This window comes from Antedon mediterranea, chromosome 3 (assembly GCF_964355755.1).
Source record: "Antedon mediterranea chromosome 3, ecAntMedi1.1, whole genome shotgun sequence".
Taxonomy (NCBI): Eukaryota; Metazoa; Echinodermata; class Crinoidea; order Comatulida; family Antedonidae; genus Antedon; species Antedon mediterranea.
In genome coordinates, this window is record NC_092672.1 from 2879040 (window position 1) to 2901736 (window position 22697).

Here is a 22697-nt window from a genome sequence, read left to right on the forward strand (position 1 = left end):
ATATCATCATCATTTACGCTATTCGTCTTGCGTAGACATTGCGTACGCTAATCGTCTTGCGTAGACATTGCGTACGCTAATCGTTTCCATTACTCTCTTTCGGTGGTCTGATGGTCTGTCATTAATTTTGCGATCGATGTATTTGCTTTTTTTATTCTTTATATTTTATATGCAAATGACAATAAATGAAAGTAATTTTCAACTGATGAATGAATGAATGAATACGAAAAACATGAATAAACGCACAAAATACAATCAAATGTTTTCATTTATTCGTTTAAAATAACTATACTTTATAGTACAGTATTTAATTTAACAATTACAAAATAATTATATAAATAGTGGTGTAGGGTTAAACACACAATATAAACAAATTGTTGAACCTAATATTTAGGCTATAGTCGTTTTGTAAGAATTTGATACAATCTTACTACTTAGTAATACATTTAATTGCAAGCGGTTAACGTTTGTAATATTGTATTACCTGCGTTCAATAAATAACTTACTTAATATAAATATAATAAATTACTGAATGCTCATTATTTACAATAAGAAATTCTAAACCAGTATTTCCAAACTGAAATATAAACTTTTGAGGCGATAAGAGTGATAAATCAAAGTAGAAGTGAGAATATTTTGGATAGTTTTTGTAAAAGCTACATAAAAAGAGCATGGACAAGTAAATTGAAAATGAGTGGGAGGAGGACTGTGGGGAGGGGGATGTGGGGAGGAGGGCTGTGGGGAGGCGGGATGTTTTATCAGTTGATTTTATTTAACACACTAGTACTATATTTTGTTTTGTATTCATTTGTGTAAAGTAATGATCTACTGTATTTATCGATTAAAATTGGTCGGGGTGGTGCGGAGGGGTTGGGATAGGATAGGGGTTGATAGTTGTTTTTGCCTGCCTTTTACTTTTCTGTATTTAAATTAATTAATTGTTATATTTTATATTGTGAAGGATGCACCTTGGTGCTAAGTGTGCCACCGATCTAAAGGTGTAATTCCAAATAAATAAATAAATAAAGAGGGCGCAATGAAAACTTTTAAGGCGACGACAGCAAAGATCTTTGATGACGATACAGCAGCGATAATTATAGAGGGCGCAATGTTAGAAAAATGTTATACTCTACTACTTAACGAGTTTAACTTTTGTATTGTTTGTTTTCAATTGACTGGTTTTATAAAAAGTAAGAGTACAGTGGAATTTTTACAAACAAATCCACCCTCTTTTTATTGGTCTGGGATATTCCTCTGCAACCTTTCCAAGGATTTTATCAAACTTATAAAATTTGTCCTTTTTAAAGAAATATGTGTGGTCATTTCGCCAAGTTAGCGCGCCGTTAGTTCCTTTTGGCACCCCAGGGAACGTGTGTTGAAGTTTGGTACTAGTATGTTTAAAAGTTTTTTGTTGTTCTTCATCAAATATGTACACTTTTTTCTTCTTTATTATGTAGATGTGGCCGTCTTGTTCGAATGCACTATCTACGTTATCTGGCAATCCAGTTTCGATTATCAGTTTTGGGTAATCTTTGTCCATTTCAAAGTTGCTGTTGAATCTCCAAAATTGGTTATCTGTTAAACATAAATAATATTTATACATTATAAAAATAAATTATAAATAATAATAAACTATATTTAGTCAATTTGAACATTTGTTTGTTATCATTAAATCATGTTTTTCCCGCCAGTTTTCTTCTTTCACCTCTCCAGACTAATATGTTAAAGTTACGGATCATCATCTGTTGTTGGCTATCTTTTTATTAATATTTCGTCGTGAGGTGGTTTTCGATTAATCGTACGATCAAAACGGTAAATATATTGGCACACATGGCGTTTCATATGTATAAACAACGCAAGACAATGAACATTTTTTATATATTATTATTATCGCCATGCTCCTCTTTGTATTACGTCATTGTTTATTGTGTTTCGCTACATTAAAATAAAGGGCCCGGTTATCCACTCTGATCTAATACATCACTGTGCATTATCCATTTATTTTTTAATTTAAAAAACACATACTGTACCTTTAAAAACGTAAATTTTTTTGGTATTTGAAGAAAAGACAATGGCATCCATACCAGTCATCTCTTTTGCTTCTTCAACGTCCGGAAAAAGTTCGAAAAGAAGTTTGGGATAGCCTTGCTTGATTCCTGATGACACGATTTCCCAGTAGTAGATCCCTGAGAAGAAGTATGTTCTCTCTTGCGGCCCTAAAGGAAAATTAAATAACAACATTAGTTCATTAGTTCATAGTTCACATACAATTGCTTAAAATTAGTTAAAGTTTAGCAATATACAGAAAAAGAAAAAAGCATTTGAAAAATACAACAGTTACAATATTACTCTGATAACAATGAATTAACTTAATTGATTAAAAAGTCTGAATGTGGAACAAAAGAATTAAGGTAATTAATTATTTATGTGTTGGAGAGACACACCTTACCAGTGACAGCGTTTGTTTAATGCTTATTGTCTTTCCTCGGCCTCGTGTCTTGTTTTTCATATATATATATATATATATATATATTTTTATGTTTTTTTTGTAATTATTATTTTATGTTTATTGCCGAAATGAATAAAATAAAATAAATAAATAAAATAAAAAAGGAAGCGTTTTGTTCTACACCTCAAGCAGTCCTCAATCGCCTTCCAGATCTTAACCATTGATAATTACTATATGGAGTGATTGGGCCTTGTCTTTCATTATGCTACTAACTTTATCATAAACTTTAACTTCAGGGCTGACCAATATTATTTGCAATTGTGTTTGGTTCTCACCGCAATAATAGAGTACTAGATGCAACAATAGAAGGGAGTATTTATGTTTCGAATGTCTGTCTATATTTGAATTTCTGAGTCTATTTAGAAAATAAATTAATCAACTTACCTTGGAGTACTGCATCAAATTTTATTTTGCTTGTATTACATAAATCCAAACGCATTTCGTTCTGTGAATTTCCTAGAAATAAATAAACACACGTTATTTTTTTTTTGGTTAACATTTTTTTTTCTGCTTGGATTCGTTGTTATGTGATTGGATGAAAGTTGTTCCGTTAATTGTCATTATTTAATTTGTGATTAGAATTGCTACTAACCCTAGAAAATTACCAATGATCTCTCATGTCTATACTTTAAAAAACTAATGGTTATATAAACGGTTGAAAAACTACTACAGTACTTACTGTATAAGGTTTGAATTGACGTGATGTCATCGGATGGCAGTTCAAAGTTCTTATAATATTTTACTGGCCATGGTTTCATTATTGATTTGGTTTCATTAGACGTGTGTTCTAGGCCTAGGACATGACCGATCTCGTGAGCTGCAAGAACCATGATGTTGTATTTCGTTCCACTAGGATCGTGATACTGTTTCGGGCCTAGCCAAGTTTCGGCTTCGTCGAAGTGAACTTGTCCGCGTCTTTCTTCATTTGGAAAGAACGCGTGGGCTAAAACTTTCCCTATATAAGAAAAAAAATAAATGTTTTCACTTATAAAATTACAAAATAAATAGTTAAATTCAACCAAAAACCCATTGGCTGGCAACCAATTTGACTATTTTCTTTCTTTAAATTACAGTTTTTTAGGTAAATACATTTTTCAATCCAATTTTTGGTCAAAGTGGCGAACTATAAAGTGACATTAAAATGGCATATTCATCAAAAAGAATTATAATTTCAGGGGACTTCAGGGATACATCCAAAATAACGAAAAAACGAGTATTACATTTAGAACGCAGACAAGATTATTTAGATGATATATTAAGCCAGTTCCAAATGTCTTTCTTTTTGTTTAACCGACTTATTCAAAACAAAACCTTACCTGGTCCATCGAATTCCTTCTGATCTCCGTGGATCTTGTTTACAAAATCAAATCTAACATCTGAAACAGCGGCATCGTCTACTTGCGTGAATGTCAGTCCACTATTGTCAGACCATAGCTTCACAGCATACTCAATACCATCCTGTATTTCAGATGGTTTTAGATCAGTCGTTCGATTACCAATGTAATATTTCAGATTTCTTTTCTCCCATGCTGATCCTTAAAAAATGACTTAGAATTAGTTTTTTGTTATCAAGCTCTGTCACAAAAAAAGTGTGATATCCCCAAATATCGTAGTAATATGACATCATCATGTCCATACATTTTTTGTCACATAAAGTTTGATAGTGTAGACAGAGCTTAAAAGCAGATTCACATTTGTTCCGATTATCTTACAAAACGGAACAGATGTGAATGGCGTTTCATACGTATAAACAACGCTAGACGATGGTTTGTACAAACATGTAATGTAATAAACACGTTTGTTTAAAACTTTAGTTTAAAAAATAATTAAAAAAAATAACTTGGGGGGAAAAGTATAACTTCAGTGATGGCCTTTAGACCGCTAATTTCATTATAGGCCTAAACTAAATTCTTGATAATTATTTGATTAATTTTGCATATGCTGCTTTTCAATTTAAATTTAAGAAATAAATGTTTTTCTCAATGATATATCGCAAGTTCGTAGGAGAAAAGAAGACACTTCTCTGTCGACAGATGCTTTAGTTTACTTTGGGGGTAACTCTAAAGCTCTCTCTACATTATCAAACTAGTTTGACATCATGTCCATATATGAGCACATCACGTTTGATAATGTAGACAGAGCTTTAGAATACATAAAGGCTTTTTAAGGCATATTTACCTTGAAAGGCGTTTCGTCTTCTACGTGTTGAATGCGCTTCATTTCCGGATATTTCGTCCGGAATGCCGCATCGTGGAGCTTGCATCTTAGAAATTGTTGGTTCGTCAAATTTACCAGTCACTTTTAATCCAGCAAATTCTTGAAATTCTCTATAATAAATTGTAAAAAAAAAAAATTTTAGCTAACTAAATAATTATATAAAACGTATCTTTCATTCGTAGAGACCTAAGTTTACTAAGTATTTATAATTACAATTATTACTTACTCAATTTTTAAACTTAATTCAACATCATCATCAATATCGTCTGTCCCTCCACTGTACCAACCAAACTGTTTAAGGTACTCTATATTAGGCTAAAAGAAGAAAGAAGAAAGCACACGTTTTGTTTTACATATGTGTACTGTATTTAATTATTTTAATTTGTTCTTTCTTTAAACTGAAATACACTTTCAATACAAATGTACTGATTTTAAAGTGGTTACACAACATATACAAAAAACAAATATTAAAATTTAAAGAAAAACAAATAAAGAAAGTCTGTATTTATTTCTTTTTTTATGTTCCACCAGTCGGCGTTGCGATTTTTGTCGGGAAAATTTATTGAGAGCTAAAGTATTATACGTATAAAACGCCATATGTGCCAAATTATTTAGCTTTTGCTAATATCAATTCGAAACACGGTCTGAAACCTAGACTAACATATAAAAACTCATAATTAAATGTTGGTATGTGATAAACAGACCGTAAAATGTTTTTTATAGCATGAAGGATCTGATACGAACCTGAAGTTCAATTGTTCTTTTAATCGGAATTACGGAACGACATCAGCCTATAATATTATCCAGACTCACTGGAATATTCTGATGATTTGGATAATTATCAATAGAAAAGTTTAAACAAATAAAAATGTACTTACATTTTCACCAGTTCCATCGTGTGTTGCTATTGGTAACGCATAACAGCAGTGAAACATTAAAAGTATAAACACAAACATTTTTTCCATAATAACAATTATTCAAAGACTCTAATTCTAGCAGATGTTTTTTTTTATCAAGTCAGTCAATATCTGAAACTATGTATTGAAACTTTTTATTTATAGTCTGCAGCACAGTGTGACAAAATGTACCAGGACTATTCTTGGGAATTACATAAGAGGATTTGATTGGTTAATATCTGGCGCGGATTTCCTGTTCCTTGGCAACGGGGCTACTGTACTTGTCCTTTTAGCTGCATCACGACCTTTACGTCGTAACAAAATATTATGAAAACGTTTATTTAATATTATATAGATATATTCTATATCATAACTATCATCATTATTATTATCATCGTCCTCGTGGTTGCCATCATCTTTCATAATCATATCGTCATAATAATCAGTAATATGGTCACTAATAATTTAAAAATAAAGATTCTTCAACTTCATTGCCAGAAAACAACAAAGAAATTAACAGATATGATAAATTAGAAGGTTGAAAACACATTTATCTGGTCTAGTTTAACCCTCTTTAAATGAAAAAAATATATAATTGAATACAAACTTATTTTCATTATATCCATTAATCAAGTTAGTTAAGTTGTATTATAAATAATTCTATAGCTCTCAGATAAATAAAATATATATTGTACAATAATAACATAAACATTCATGCATTGATGTTTTTTTAAACTTAAAAATAACTGTTTCGAATGCCTTAAGGGTCTAGACGTTCGTTGGTGGAGAGGGACGATTCTTAGAAGTCTTGTTATATAATACGCAGAAACAACCAACAACTCAGAAAATAAGACAAATAGAGCATAACGTTTAACCACTGGAAATCTAATTTTAAATAACACTTCCTTTATTTATGAATTAATCTCCGAAAAAGCAGTCAAAATCTGACCAAAATGACGATTTCAATTAGTTTTATCGTCATCATTGTTGACGTTTTTCTTCGAAAAATTCTCTGACAATTAGCCTAATAACAAACAGTACGTACGTGTTTATATGTATATACAAATATTTATTCAGCCATAGTAACAGTAACAAACATTTATTACAAAAATTCCATCTTGTTTATTTTATTTTAGGCCTAAAACGATTTATAATAATGTTATTATTCATTATTATTTTCCGTTTTTTATGATTTTCTTCCAGGAAGAATAAAGTAACAAGATAAAGGTTGCCAGAATACAACTTGTTTCCCATAATCCATCACTCCTATGTACGTTTTCGTAGTTACAGTTCAAATGAGTTCATATACTCTTCTTAAGTAAGCTTTGTCTAACAAGTTTGACAAAAAAAAGTGTCATGTGCTTTAATATGGTAGTGATATGACATCATCATGTCCATATATGGACACATCACATGTTTTCGTCACATAAACTTTGATAGTGTAGACAGAGTATCACAAGAAAATGGTATTCCGAATGAAGTATAGCTTGTTTCTCCATCACATTTTTAAGTAATTTTTATAAGTTATTAAAGCTCAAATGACGTCATAGTCTTTAGCCTAATTGATCAAATCGCGTCGTGGTAAGCACTCCAAACATTTCAATTCTTTGCATTACTATAATATATATAAGATATAGAATAAATTTAAGTAGTATAAATACGTTTTTAAAGCATAGGCTACTTTTATTGCATTCAGGATACAGTATATATAAGTGATTTTAACTACTTTATTGAATTGTCCTGTGTCTATATTTTTACATATATGTATAATATAGTATATATTGTGACTTATATAAATGTTATCCTTTGTTACAATTCTCTTCATCTGATGATGGGCTATGCCCGAAACATGTCGTACAAATAAACTTATATTGAGGCCGCTTTAACTTATTTGATCTTGATTCTTTTCTATGTCCTGCCTATGCAACTCTTTGATTTATATATAGTATGTATTTGTATAATGTACCATTGTATGGCAAAACAAAAAGAATAAATGCAGGTGAACCCAGCAAAAATATCTTTTGCATTATACTATTGCCTCTATTGGATTAACTAAGAATTAAAGCGGAACCCATGACATCCGTTATCATTGCCTAATTGTACACCGACATAAGCCTAATATCCTACTATAAAGTACAACTTAGAGTCACGTAGGATACAAATCATGGTTTTTATGTCGGAAGAACCTTGCCAAAATACCAATAACACTTTTCTAAATCCTGTTATAAGAACATTTAAATGTAGAAACAGATGAGGAATGTGGATTTTCCTTGCCACAAAACACATGCCGCAAAAACAAATGACGTAATGGTTGTGTACATATTTTCCAAAGATTTTAGTATAAAATATTAAGGTACATGTGCACTTACTGTAATAATAAAATGAACGCGTCTACTACCACGAGTAGATTTATGTTTTATTTTTATACTCGATAAATATTTAAGCAGTTACTTCATATATTAATAACAATTGAACAAACACAAACACAAATTGAGTTTCTTCTTCCTAGAACTTTTTGTGATTGCTTTCTTTGTATCAGTTTGCTTTGTCATCATCGACGTCTCAAATTAAACCCGCATGTCTACAACAACCATAATAGTGAACTAATAAGTGTAAACACGTGAGTCGTTTCCCTTCAACAGGTAAAAGAGAAAACAGTAATTACGATGAACATCAAGGCCTCCTCTGTTTGGTCAAAATGACTCACTAAGATCCGGGGACCCCGTTGAATAATGTTATTGTTTATTAGTTGATTTTAGCAAAGGAATGTTTAATAATAATGCGTCATAAACACAACAAGAATGTCATGGTTATAAACTATATTTACAATGAGGTGTAAAACTATGCACAGTAAAGAAATATGTATTTACTCTGCGTAAACATTGTGGGGATAATACAGTACTGTATCTGTTTTCAAATTAGACGGAGGACCAGGTGCGTCGCAAGTCCATATTTGAGAAAATTCCATGTACAGGAACATTTTTGAAAAATGGCCAACTTCGATCTTTCCTTTATATATATTGATTACCATGACTCTATAAGAGTGGTAAAACAATATAGGCACATTACCAATTTTATTATCGCATTTTAATTTAATTTAAAAGTTTAATTTTTTTTTTTAAATTTCGAAAAATATATTCTTCTTATTTTCTTGTCTTGTTGGCAATGGCATTATGTGCGTCTGCGCATGCTAATTTATGTTATATATATGTCAAAAAATAAAAAGGTCAACATTTTGCCAGGGTTTTTGGTCTTTTAAAAACAGGCCTATATATTGAGGTAACATGCATTATGTGCGTCTACGCTTGCCAATTTATGAATGGTCAAAATATCAGGTTTTTAAAAATTAAATTATTATGCGATAATATTGCTGTATATGACCATATATTGCATAATCATCATCTTATAGTGCCATAGAAACCAATTTTGTCACAAAATAAAAGGTACGAAATAATATTGCCATTTAAAAAAAATCCCTGTACTATACTGCCCGTCATGAAAGAACGACTCAACTGCATAAAGCAAAGTTTTGAGATAATCAACAAAACGTGTTCTTGTTTTAGCTCTTCACGTGTGTAGATAATATTATTTTGATTAGCATAATAAACATGCGCAGAGGCGAATAATGGGTTCTGCGCATGTCAATTTTGCTATAGTAACCAGTTTTATCGAAAAATAAAAAGGTCGAAAATTTGCCATTTTTTGAAAAATGGCCGATTTTCGACGCTTTTATTTTTTGACATAAATGGTTACTATTGCATAATAAACATGCACAAAGTCGAATAATGGGTTCTGCGCATGTCAATTGTGCTATCATCCATAACCATATTTGACATAAATGGTTACTATTGCATAATAAACATGCGCAGAGACGAATAATGGGTTCTGCGCATATCAATTGTGCTATAGTAACCAGTTTTGATATAAATGGTTACTATTGCATAATAAACATGTGCAGAGACGAATAATGGGTTCTGCGCATGTCAATTGTGCTATAGTAACCAGTTTTATCGAAAAATAAAAAGGTTGAAAATTTGCCATTTTTTGAAAAATCCCTGTACTATAGTACATGGAAATTTTCGAAAAATGGCCGATTTTCGACCCTTTTATTTTTTGACATAAATGGTTACTATTGCATAATAAACATGCGCAGAGTGGACTAATGCGTTCTGCGCATATTAATTGTGCTATAGTAACCAGTTTTATCGAAAAATAAAAAGGTCGAAAATTTGCCATTTTTTGAAAAATCCCTGTACAATAGTACAGGGAAATTTTCGAAAAATGGTCGATTTTCGATCCTTTTATTTTTTGAAATAAATGGTTACTATTGCATAATAAACATGCGCAGAGACGAATAATGGGTTCTGCGCATGTCAATTGTGCTATAGTAACCAGTTTTGACATAAATGGTTACTATTGCATAATAAACATGCGCAGAGACGAATAATGGGTTCTGCACATGTCAATTGTGCTATAGTAACCAGTTTTATCGAAAAATAAAAAGGTCAAAAATTTGCCATTTTTTGAAAAATCCCTGTACAATAGTACAGGGAAATTTTTGAAAAATGGTCGATTTTCGACCCTTTTATTTTTTGAAATAAATGGTTACTATTGCATAATAAACATGCGCAGAGTCGAATAATGGGTTCTGGGCATGTCAGTTGTGCTATCATAACCATTTTTGAAAAAATCCCTGTACTATAGTGCAGGGAAATTTTCGATTTTCGACCCTTTTATTTTTTGACGTAAATAGTTACTATTGCATAATAAAGATGCGCAGAGTCGAATAATGGGTTCTGCGCATGTCATTTGTGCTATAGTAACCATTTATGTCAAATATGGTTTTCGAAAAAAAACTTGAATGGGTTTCCTATGACATAATAGGTGTTAATATGTCAATTGAGTGATTCTGTCATGGCATTTGTAGTAGAGGTGTATCATTCCCTAAATAGCCCCAAAAGCTAAACAAAGTGATTTTTTAAAAATGTGTCAGTTGAGTCGTTCTTTCAGACAGAGCAGTATTACTGCTTTTACTTTTTTTTAATACCTTATTCATTTGTTTTATTATTGATTGAAAGAAAGAAAATAAATGTTTACGTTGAATTGAATTGAATTGAGTATAGTACAGATATTTTTATCAAAAAATGGTTAAAATATCAATTTTTTTTTAATTCAATTATTATGCGATAATATTGCTATATATTAGCATATATTGCGTTATCATCTTATATTGCCATAGAAACCAGTTTTGTTAAAAAATAAAAGGTTCGAAATTTGGACATTAAAAAAAAAATCCCGTACTATAGTACAGGGGTTTTTCGAAATTGGCCAACATATAAAGTTTTTTTAAATTCAATTATTATGCGATAATATTGCTATATATATGATCATATATTGCGTTATCATCATCTTATAGTGCCATAAAAACCAGTTATGTCAAAAAATTAAATGTTTGAAATTTGAACATTTAAAAAAAATCCCTGTACTATACTTTGTCTAAAAATTGCCAAAATATCGACATTAAAACAACAGGCCTATACATTATATTGAAGAAGAATTTTACGGAAAACGGTCAATTTTCGAATATCGAAAAAAAAAATTCCGAAACATTTTTTCGTCACATCGATCAAACGGTAAACACGTCAGTCATATACATAATGGTTTTGAAAATGAAAGCTTGGCATAATGTGACAATAACTAAATATTTACATTTCGATTTAATTATAAAAACAAGCTACTTACTGGTATAAAATTGGTTCAATTTTAATTCTAACGTGTGTGTGAGCATTTTGAATTAGTATTTTCACTGGTAGACGTATATTCTCTATAGTCTCTGCCTCATTGGATTGTATAGTACGTTCATTTTCTATTATTTACATCGTTCATAAATTAAAGTGAAAAAGGTCGTTTTATTTTTCTAGCTACGGATTATATGGTTAGAACATTACGACAAAGAGAAGAGTGACTATTTCGTTCACTATAGAAACATCATTTCAAACAAATATTATTTTAAAAAACATTTCCCAGGAATGTTAGATTTAATTTATATATGTTTAGTATTAAATTAATATAAATTAAGTGTGGGATAACGTCAAGTAACGACCACGTGTGTTTAGCTTCCCTGTTGAGCATCAGCAGCTCTGTTCTGTTGCAGCCTATTAGGCACGTCACCAGATTTGTTACTGCAACCAAACCAGGCAGTTTTCGTCTTTTTAGGATAGTCTGAATCAACCTTACGCTTACTATCATTAAACCGCCAATATTTCCTTCCTTTGAAGAAATAAGTTTTGCCGTTCTTCCACTGGAAAGCGCCATCTATCGGAGTAGGGACACCTTTCCAATATGCCTTAAATTTCTTAGGAGATCCTACAACTTTCTGCTGTTGTTCGTTGAAGTTATAATATTTGTTGCCTTTGACTATGTACATTTGTCCGTTACCGCCCCAGACGAATGCGGCATGAGGGCCCTTGGGGACACCGATATCAGTGGTCTTCTTAGGGTAGCCTGTTTCTAACTGGAAATTGAAAAATCGCCAGTATCTATCTCCTGTTAAATAATAAAATAGAGGCTGTATTTCACACGGTATACCTTCCAAATGTTAAGTATTTATTCTTGTTTTTCATTTAATCATGTCATACTATAATGCTTGTTTTAATGCCTTAGATTGTCAATGCATAATCTATCTAGAGGCTTTTAAAACTTGAAATGATTAGTGCCTTTTCACACACAGAAGTGTATTCAGAAACTGTGTTTTACTACATATTCAGATGTAATGCTATTCAATGCTATTGGTTCTCATTTGAACGCAACGCAAGGACCTAAGCTCGGCGGCCGTAGATTTGAAAATTACGAAACGATTGTGATCACCAGAAGTGCGTCGTTGCGTTGCGTCCAAGTGGAAACCAATCTTAGTACAAAAAGTACAGTAAAACACGTGCTTACCTTTGAAAAAGTATGTCCTTTTAGACCAAGGAGAGCTGACCACTGCATTGAAGTTAGACGGTACGCCAGGGAACAGCTTGCTTATCTTTTTAGGCCCAGATTTAATTCCAACGTCGTCAATTTCGTAGTAATACCGTCCCATAAACATGTACGTCTTACCATCCGGACCTGCAAATGATCATTCATTAGTGAATTAAACTGCTACATATTATTATATAGGCCTATACTGCTATTGTGTCGAATTTATAATCGAATAATAATAAAAAATAAATACTATTATGCCAGGTTTTTCAAAACGTTGTGCTCCAATGAACCTACACAATAATGTGTAGTTCTAATAATATCTTATCTAATACATGTTATTGCGGATTTTTTTTTTTTTTTTAATTATTGCATTAAAAAAGTTCAAACTTATGTTTGTCAACCATTATCAACGCTTTGTTACTTCGTTTGTTCCACGTTCAATGAGGCTTTTTAATCAACGAAGTTAATTTCATTGTTTATCAAAGTAATATTGTAGGTCTGTTGTATTTAAAAAAAATATTTTTGTCTTTTTCTGTAGTACTAACTGTAGTGTGAATAGCAATAAAGAAAATAGTCTTCATGTACCTTATAAGGTTTTAATCAACTAAACTTGAACAGCATTACATAAACAACAACTGTCGTGATATGATCGATGGCGCATAGGTATGGGGCGCCGAACATTTCACCACACTAACCTTCAACTAATTTTGAGCAATTGTATGTCAACATGAATTTCCTTTTGGACAAATAAAATGAACTATGAACTATGACCTATAATTACCTCTGATCATATCATCAATTACAAATTCGGAATCTTCACATAATGCGTTCTTGGTCGGTTTGTCGTCCTTTGGTGGTTTCGGTGGACGGGTGACGCGTGGCATACCTACAACATACAACAATGGTAGAATTACAATCAATTATATTACAGTAGTCAATATGACATCATGCAGTATTTTCCAAATATACAATAAATTATTATTACAATATTATTATTCATCGCCGTGTATATTGCAACATAATATCTGTAGTATCTACGTCATCTATGTCATCTCTCAAATGGCTAGATACTATAGAATATAAACTGGTTGTTATTATTTTAAGATATTAAACCAAAAAAACATTTATTATGTATTACAGTAGAATCCCTATAAAATAGACACTTGGATAGAGGTTCCCGTTTACACGGGAAGCAGCGGTATGGTGTCCCCTAAAAGCGTGGTTCCCACTAGCGACGCAACACAAGGACGTAACGCAACGTAAGTGATCACAAGCGATGGCTTATTCGCTTGTGATTGCTAACTGTCTATAACTTCGCTTGTCATTGGTTATAAAACGCTTGCGTTGCGTTTACGTCCTTGCGTTACGTTCTAGTGGGAACCAAGCATAAATAGGGATGTCAGATGGAAGATATTCTACTGTGATTTTCTTTCTTTTCCGAATTTATATGGTGTTTCATTATCACGAACTTGTGTAAAAACAACCACATTGAACGAGTTGTACTGTACATCAGTCTCATGAATAAATAAAGTTTATATATAACAAATTAGGCTGTTATTAGTATTACGTCACATACTAATATCAGTAAAATCGGAAACTTAAACAAAATTACCATAAAGGTATTGAATTCCGTTGATATCGTCATTAGGAAGTTGATAATTGGGTACGTATCCTTGATACCAGGGGTACATCAATGCACCCTGGGCACTTGAATGACCAAGACCAAGGCTATGTCCAAACTCATGGGCAGCAACAATGAATAAATTAACGCCACGATCCACGCCCACCGTCCAATTTTCGTCTTCATCAAAATGGGCGTCACCATTTTCGGGGAAGTACGCATGTGCCAAAGTACCACCTATAAATAGAAACAAATATTGTATGTAAAATATAGAAGTAAACGTACGGTTAAAAAGGCGTATCACCGTAAAATACTAGATTATTGAAATCAATAAATAATCACTGAAATAATTACGGTATAGGATTCATTATCAACCGAACAATAATTGATTGATTGATTTATGGGTGACAGGTGATTGATTGGTTAGTTAGTGATAATCGATGATCGAAAATTTATTTATTGATTGGCAAGGACTGATATTTGATGTATTTGTTGGTGATGATCGATGATTGATTAATTATTGACAATCGATAATTTGATTTATTGATTGGTGGTCATCGATTATTGATTGATGGATAATGATACGGTCTTTATATTTACCTGGACCATCAAATGAAGCATAAGCGCCATCACTATGAGTTCTGCTTGCAAATTCGATAACGATGTCAGCTGGAAGGGAGTTGACCTCAGTAAATGTGAGCGGAGTAACCTCCGACCACAAATCAAATGCTCGTCGGAGGGCGTCCTTTTGGGCCACTCCTGATAAGTCTGGGGTGTAGTTGTAATAGTAGTAGGTTAAATCATTCTTTGACCATTTTGAACCTAAAATAAAAACGATTTGTTGCTGGTTTTTATTATAATAATTGATAATACATCATGAACATCTGTATAAAACCATAAATTATCATTTAAAAAAAGTTTGATCGCTATTTCGAATAACGACATAACAATATATTAATTGGGTCAATGGGATACAGAGCAACACATTAAGTTTATGCTTACAAAGGCCCGTGCATTGCTAGCCATGTAGTACATGAGCTAACACCGTTATGAAAGTGACTTGTCTTGTGAAAATATAACACAACTTTAGTTCAGGTATTCCTCATGCTAAATATGTGCGCAATAAATAAGAAATAAATTTATAAAAAAACGTTTTTTATCGACAAATTGCACGATATAAGCCAGTAATTATAATATAAACTTAAGCTTACACTAACAAACTAGTTTGACAAAAAAAAGTGTGATATGCCCATACATGGACACGATGACGTCATATCACTACCATATTTGGGCACATCACACTTTTTATGTCAATCTAGTTTGATAGTGTAGACAGATCCCTAGAGAATATTAAAACATGGTATTTACCGTCAGTTGTATATCTTCTTGCTCTGTTATGTGCGTATGGATTTGACGTATTCAGATTTAGTTCAGATACTGGCATGTCCATCAATCCAGAACCCAAGACATCCGGGACACCACAACGCGATTTCTCCATCATTCTTTTCGTACGTTTGTCTATTTTACCAGTCTCCTTAATGCCAGCAAAACGTTGGAACGACCTTTGAGAACAAACGACGTATTAAATGGTTTATCGTTTTATTAAACTGATGAACAACGCATTCAACTAATAATCCCGTGACGTCACAAAATTAAACAATACAAAAACGGTACTTCTTTAATACGCGCGCGTCTTAAGTATGCAATAACAGTTTATTACATTCTTATGTATAGGCCTTTTCTCTTTTTTTGAGGGTGAAACTTATTCTTTATTTTTTTTACTCTACGTTATCATTTAAACTTACTTGATTGATTCCTCAACAACTGATGGTTCTGCTTGTGATCCATCCGGGCCAGTACCAACCCATCCAAACTGTTTTAAGTAATCCTGAAAGAAAAAAAAATTGTTTGGTTAAGTCGGGTATTTTACACGAGACAAAAATATCAAAACAAAACCTTCCAATGTCTCTCGACATGACGTTTCTTCGCAATATTTAGATTATTCCAATCGCATCTTGAAAATAATATTTAAATAAACAATAAAAAGTATCTATAGCAATTTCCCCGTTCTTGGACCTATTAGTCTTTGTGAATTCAATTGCCATACTACTAGGTCCGCCACTGAGATCATTAATGACCCGAGGACAACGTTCCGTTTCCTAAACTTCTTAATTGTTAAATGCCAACGCATCCCGACGTCTCTTCATGTGTAACTTTGTGTTATTACACCACCCGTGGCTCTTCAAGATTTGAATACGTAACTGAACTAACTATTTAATAATCAGTTTAAAAAACTAGGCTATAGAAAATGACACGTCGATTGGAACTTGACCTTTCCAGGGGTGCCAGGAACTTAAAATTTCTATAAATTATATTTTTATCATTTTATTTTAACTAATTTACTTCGCTGTTTTAGAATTGCTGGGCAACCTGTTGGTTTTAACGATATCTCAGTGCAGACTGGATGCTTGCCTCCACAAATACAATGACTTTAAACGTGTCCCATATCTTAAGGAAGAAAGCAACGATTACTTGTCGATCCAATAGTCGCCAACTCACACATAGTAATGTAGTACGCAGTTACTTTCGCGTAGCGGCAGTTGACGCAATTGCTATTTTCACAACACGAGCTATGCGTTCATCACCTTTAAGGTGCGTGGCGGTAGGCCTAAGCTTCATCAAGTAGGTGAACTTATGATCTACGGACTACTGTACTTTAAATCGGGTGGATTACCAAGGGTGCGGCCCATGGTTAATGTGCCATGATATTGTTCCGGGGAACCTTCAATTTGATTTTAATAATGTCAATGACCGGTTGAGTGTACTCAAACAAAACAACTATAGTCGCCACTGATAAAAAGTAAACAAAAACCGAAGCATTAATATATATACTGATGTAGATAAACATTTGACTTCAAATAACGGTTTACTTTAGGCTTTCTGCTTCCAGTTATCAACTGATACCAAAAGCTGCTATTTAAAAAAATACAATCTCTAATAGCAACAAAAGAAAAAATTGAATAAGCAACGAGCTAGTTCGTTGTTTTTATATACAAACATTATAGGCTAGTGTCAGTGTGTAATTTAACAGGGAATCGACAGAAAGCAAACGCCCAAAAATGGCACCCTCATATTTCACTACAGCCTTTTGTCAAGTCAACTGTCAATTTTAAATAGTACCTGTATTATTTTGGGAGTTTTTTTGACAGAAAGTTTGTACACGTATGTAAATATTATCAATACAATCAATATAACTACATAAATTTAAAGATTATAAAAATATTTTCAGCATGCTAGCAAACCAAACTATGAATATAAAGGTTAAAAGTGTAAAAATCAGAAAATAACAACAAAAGTAGAAAATGGAGATTTAATGTACGAAAATGAAATGTGAACGAAATATGTATGAAAAATTGAATGAATAAAGGTGGTGGTTACCACAAAAGAGAAAGAAAAAACTATGAATTCTTGGTTCGAATCTTGGGGTATACGAACAGATGTATTACTATGGCCAATACAATGTCATTGTCCATCTGTTTCTTCTATCTAGCCTACACATTGCGTGATACTCCAGAAAGAGTTTTTCAATTATACAATCACGATTTATCTACATTAGTGATACTCAGTTGGAGTTTTTTAATTACACAATCAAGATCAAGCTCTCTCTATCTAAGACTGATCATGACTGAATTCATACTAGAAGATCCACTGACCAATTTCTAAATAGTACGAGTATAACTCCATTAGTAAACATAAGTGTTTGCTAAAATAAGTAAATAACTTACGTATGATGATTGTTCAATGCAACTAGATACAGTCCAAAGAACTGTTGTTACTACTAAAAACTTCAACATCTTGTTCGATCGCAATCTCTAATGCGTGTTTCCTCTAACAAGACTTCGTTTATATATTGTTGTTTGTCTCAGCTGGTTACTAATTAATACTTGAAACTGTATACCAAGCCCCGTCAGGCGAACGCTGAGAGAAAAGTCAAACTTGAATCTTGTTATTCGTAAGATAAACCTGTGTACCTTACGAGACCATAAACCGTTTGCTTGTTCCCTCTTTGTGTTTTGTTTGAACTGCACTTGATTGAGAATTCCATTGGTTTTTTATAGGCTATCAAACTTTGTTGTGACGTCATTACACTTTCTAAATAAGGAGTGATAAATGTATTGTTTTTCTTTCAACATTTAAAGGCGTCAGTGGTGTGTAATTTATTCATTGTTTATGAGGCAGTTTCCTTTATTTGATAGTAGGGAGAAGAATCATTCTTTTATGTCTGAATGACCAGGGTTGATTACTTTCACCATCCGTTTGTCAATAAACTTACCGGATCTTTCGTCTTCGTCTGTTGCTTTCTTAACGATGTAGACTTCCTCTGCTGGTCATCATGATCATCATCATAACACGGACATTGTATGGAACCCGGTTAGATCACAGACACAACTTTGCGCTGATTACTATAGCTGCATTATGGGAGTTATGTTTCCATACATGTTTGATCAAGAAACATGACTGGGGTAATAATGTTCAGCGCTTTATAGTTTCACATATTAGGCGCTATATAAATCAAGGATATTATTATTATTATCATTAAGTTCATTATTACTGTATTAAGTTTATAAAATGTTATTCTGCAGTTAATGAATTTATAAAAAATACTTTTCATTCTTTGAAATTAATATTTGAATATTATTAATATCTCTGTTTCAACCAACCTTACCGTTTATACGTAATTATTTAATTTACATTCAACACGAGGATTTATTGACAGCGCTAACTTAGGGATTTCCATAGTTTGCGACCTGTATTGTTATGGTTAAAATAGTTTTAATTGGTTGTGATGGATGTAGGTTATATGTAAATATCAAAAATCGATTAAGCTTGGTTCCCACTAGACACGCAACACAAGGACGTAACGCAACGTAAATGATTTGACCAATCACAAGCGATGGATTATTTGAACAGTCCCTTTCATTGGTCAACTCGCGTGTGTTGCGCGTACGTCCTTGCGTTGCGTCTCTAGGGGGAATTTACGCTTTACTTGTGCAGTTATTGTGAATTGAGCTATTATATTTGATGAGATTTTTACAAACATTAGTAGGTAGAGAATAGAATTTAAGGCGGCATAAAAGAATGTACGTTGTGGAAGAGAATTAATGTAAGGCTTTTTGAGGATGAGTATGGAATAAAGGCCAATTTGCACAGACGAGCGGTAGCGTTAAGCTTGTCCAACGTAAAATCTGTATATATCCTGAGCGGAAACCGGCTGTCCGCTCTGCGTTGTGTGAAATGGTCATAAGAAATAACATAGATTCTATAATTATTTCTATTAGTGTTACCGCTCGCTTAACGGTAGGCGGAAAACCGCGTAGCTTGTCGTGTCACCCGTAAAATAAGTATCTAGCTATCATGAGCGGAAAACGCGCGTAGCTTGACCCCGTAAGTTCTTTATTCTGAGCGGATCGGAAACTACCCGTCCGCTCCGCGGTGTGTGTAAATGGCCATAAAGCTTGGTTTCCCGTAGAACGTAACGCAAGGACGTAAACGCAACGCAAGCGTATTAACCAATAACAAGCGACAGTTCGAATAATCTATCGCTTGTGATTGGTCAATTCAGTTACGTTGTGTTACGTCCCTGTGTTGAATCTCCAGTGAGAACCAAGCATTAGGAATAACACAGATTCTATATTTTGTATTACGGTTGCCGCTTATCTGTGTAAATTGGCATTACGGTCAAACTGCACTTGTACAAACACATGAGTATATAAAAGAAATAATACCCAACGTCTAAACATTATTTATTCACTGGATGGCACGGTATTATAATTAACTAATCAGTATCATAGGCAAGTTCTGTAATACAGTGTCACATAAGGGCCTTTTATTATGTTACAGTATATGGTTGGTTATGTTATGCTTATGTACTAACATACAGGCGTCAAATGTAATACACTATGCGAAACTATTACATCATTTTCCAGTGATACTCGTCAAACTAAAGTACCGAGAATAGGCTAATATTATTATTTAATTTTATTTAATCAAAGTTGTGACTACATTACATTTATTGCGACAACAATTACTATATATAATAACACATTCTTAACACTGTGCGTCATTAGGTTAACATACATACAACGTATAATACATCTGAATTATATTTATATCTTTAGAATTTGTTTTGGTGAAGATTTTGTACGAATCCACTTTGAAGCCGTCACACGAGTACAGTAACTGTTCAAGAGTCAACTCAAGCGAGTTGACCAATGACAAGCCACTGTTTGCATAATCCATCGCTTGTGATTGGTCAAATCAATTACGTTGCGTTACGTACTTGCGTCGCTAGTGGGAACCAAGCTTTAAGTTGCGTTGCGTCTCCCATGTGAGAACCAAGCCTAATGCAGATCAAGAGTAACACGCAACGGTTCTTGTAATGGTTCTTCGAAAACCCTCTCGAAACGCTTTCAACATAAAATTATAAATAATGGGATTTATTGACAAACTTAAAATGCTTGTAACTTCTGCAAATGTTCTAAATATATTCATAGGGTAATTTGTAGGTTTATACCCAACGTGAATCGCCATATATAACAACATTGGCGACCAGCATACGAAAAAGCCAATCACCACTGTCATCGTAGTCTTTATAGTTTTACGCAGCGACGTTCTCGCTCTCCACTTGGCATATTTTCATCTTTAACTTTTTCCGAAATAGAAAATATTTTTCTGTAAATCACTGCAATAGTACAAAATGTCAATACGATACCGCAAATTCTCATTACTTCGTAAACACGGTACGCTGAATAGCTGTATGTTTGACAAACGCTTGGATGGCTGCAATCCTGATCTTCCTCCAGGCCACCGAATAGGAGCACGAGACCCCAAATCACTCCGATTGTCCACGAAAAAATACCTACATAAACCGCGTAAATAAGACGCGCATGCTTTTTGTATTTATACGGATATGAAATGGCAAAAAATCTATCAAGTGTGATAAAAAATAGATGCCATACTGAAACTGGACAGCAGATATACAATGGGATGTACCAGATATCTCCCTTTAAAGCAGTGTCGCTAAAACTTGTTCTGGAATATATATTAACGTATACAGCCAGCGGTACACCAATAATCGATGATAAAAAGTCCGAACACGTCAGGCTCGCGAGAAGTATTAAAATGACTAATAAGTTACCAAAAGCTCCAACAAATGCGAATAAAGATGTTAGTCCACAACAATTGAATAACATATAGTAATAAAAACTGTCCGATTCAATTTCTTTCGTGCGTTTTTCCTCCATTATCCTTTCAAAATAAAACATGACAAAATTAGGAACCGAAATGTATTGATTTCAGAAGCAATATAGGTCTACTATAAAATATAACTTCGTGGTTACATTAATCAACAACAATTGTTTTGTAACAGGGGTTTCTACTTATTATAAGCTATGTTTCAGAGATTCCCCTTTTCCATTCTTTTGTTTTGTAATAACTAATATGATTATGTGTGTATCATTTTGTGAATGGAAATAAAGAAAGAAAGAATAAACTCTCACGAAAGTGTAAAACTATGACCGAGAGACAAATCAAGTATGAAAAGACTAAATCACCTAACTGATATCTGATTTGATATTTTTAAGCCTATGCACTGCAATAATAATAATCTCCTAAAGTCGATGCGCAAGTAATACAATATAAAACGTCTACCAATGACAGAATAAAAGTGATGAAACCAATGTATGACAAAAAAATGTCTTTTTTATATTTTCAATAATCAATTTCTCATTATATTACTCGATATTACAGTTAAAACTTGCCTAGCAGAAACAAATCAAAAAAAAAAAAATAGAAAAAGAATTACTGTACTTCAAAAACGTTTGACGTTCCAACTTGCCTTAAATTATGTTAAATTGGCCCTCAGAGACTTTCTTTACAGCAGCACTCCTGTACATAAATAATAATATAACTTATCGACAGTACATGTTTACACTTGATGCCGTTACCATCCAATTGCTGGACTTAAGAACATCTGAGGAGCACAGTGTATCTATGACAGCGCATCGATCAGTGACTAAAGGCAATCCTATTGGTACCAACCAATCAGATTATGTTACAGGATAACAATTTCCAATATTTTGTTTGTCACATGAAGTTTGATAGTGTGATAGAGCTCTGTCTATCTACACTATCAAACTTCATGTGACAAACAAATTTGATGTGCTAAAAATGGACATCAATGATGATGTCATGATGGGCACATCACACTTTTTTGTCAAACCAGTTTGATAGTGTAGACAGAATAGGATCGCCCTTTCAAACAACGTATACGTACGTCTCATTTGAGGCTTAGGGAGTGAAAGAGTCGGGATCATCGGCACTAGGTCAGGATTGAACCCGTACCTTGGGAATGGAAGGCAAGTTTGTATCAATTTATCAAAACTAAATAGCGGATGCTAGTTTTGTGTTTCCATAAACTACACAAAAG

General features: G+C 33.0%; 3 protein-coding genes across 3 annotated transcripts in view; 1 reads left to right on the forward strand and 2 right to left on the reverse strand.

Annotated features, from left to right (window-relative positions):
• Positions 1 to 277: 277 nt before the first annotated feature.
• LOC140044521 (matrix metalloproteinase-18-like) lies at positions 278 to 5860 on the reverse strand. Its single transcript, XM_072089060.1, has 8 exons — positions 5605 to 5860; positions 4953 to 5041; positions 4688 to 4836; positions 3826 to 4044; positions 3189 to 3464; positions 2894 to 2965; positions 2031 to 2216; positions 278 to 1575 (listed from the first exon to the last, which is right to left on the reverse strand). The coding sequence occupies exons 1-8, from the start codon at positions 5689 to 5691 to the stop codon at positions 1211 to 1213; spliced, it is 1443 nt and encodes a 480-aa protein (XP_071945161.1). The 5' UTR covers positions 5692 to 5860; the 3' UTR covers positions 278 to 1210.
• Positions 4527 to 22697, forward strand: part of LOC140044524 (THO complex subunit 6 homolog) — a 69024-nt gene continuing 50853 nt past the window's right edge. Inside the window, exon 1 of the mRNA XM_072089067.1 lies at positions 4527 to 4536. The gene's annotated coding sequence lies outside the window, so the exon portion shown is untranslated. The remainder of the gene's footprint in view (positions 4537 to 22697) is intronic.
• Positions 11321 to 18309, reverse strand: LOC140044520 (matrix metalloproteinase-18-like). Its single transcript, XM_072089059.1, has 8 exons — positions 17995 to 18309; positions 16015 to 16097; positions 15578 to 15771; positions 14810 to 15031; positions 14201 to 14446; positions 13370 to 13474; positions 12565 to 12732; positions 11321 to 12168 (listed from the first exon to the last, which is right to left on the reverse strand). The coding sequence occupies exons 1-8, from the start codon at positions 18061 to 18063 to the stop codon at positions 11735 to 11737; spliced, it is 1521 nt and encodes a 506-aa protein (XP_071945160.1). The 5' UTR covers positions 18064 to 18309; the 3' UTR covers positions 11321 to 11734.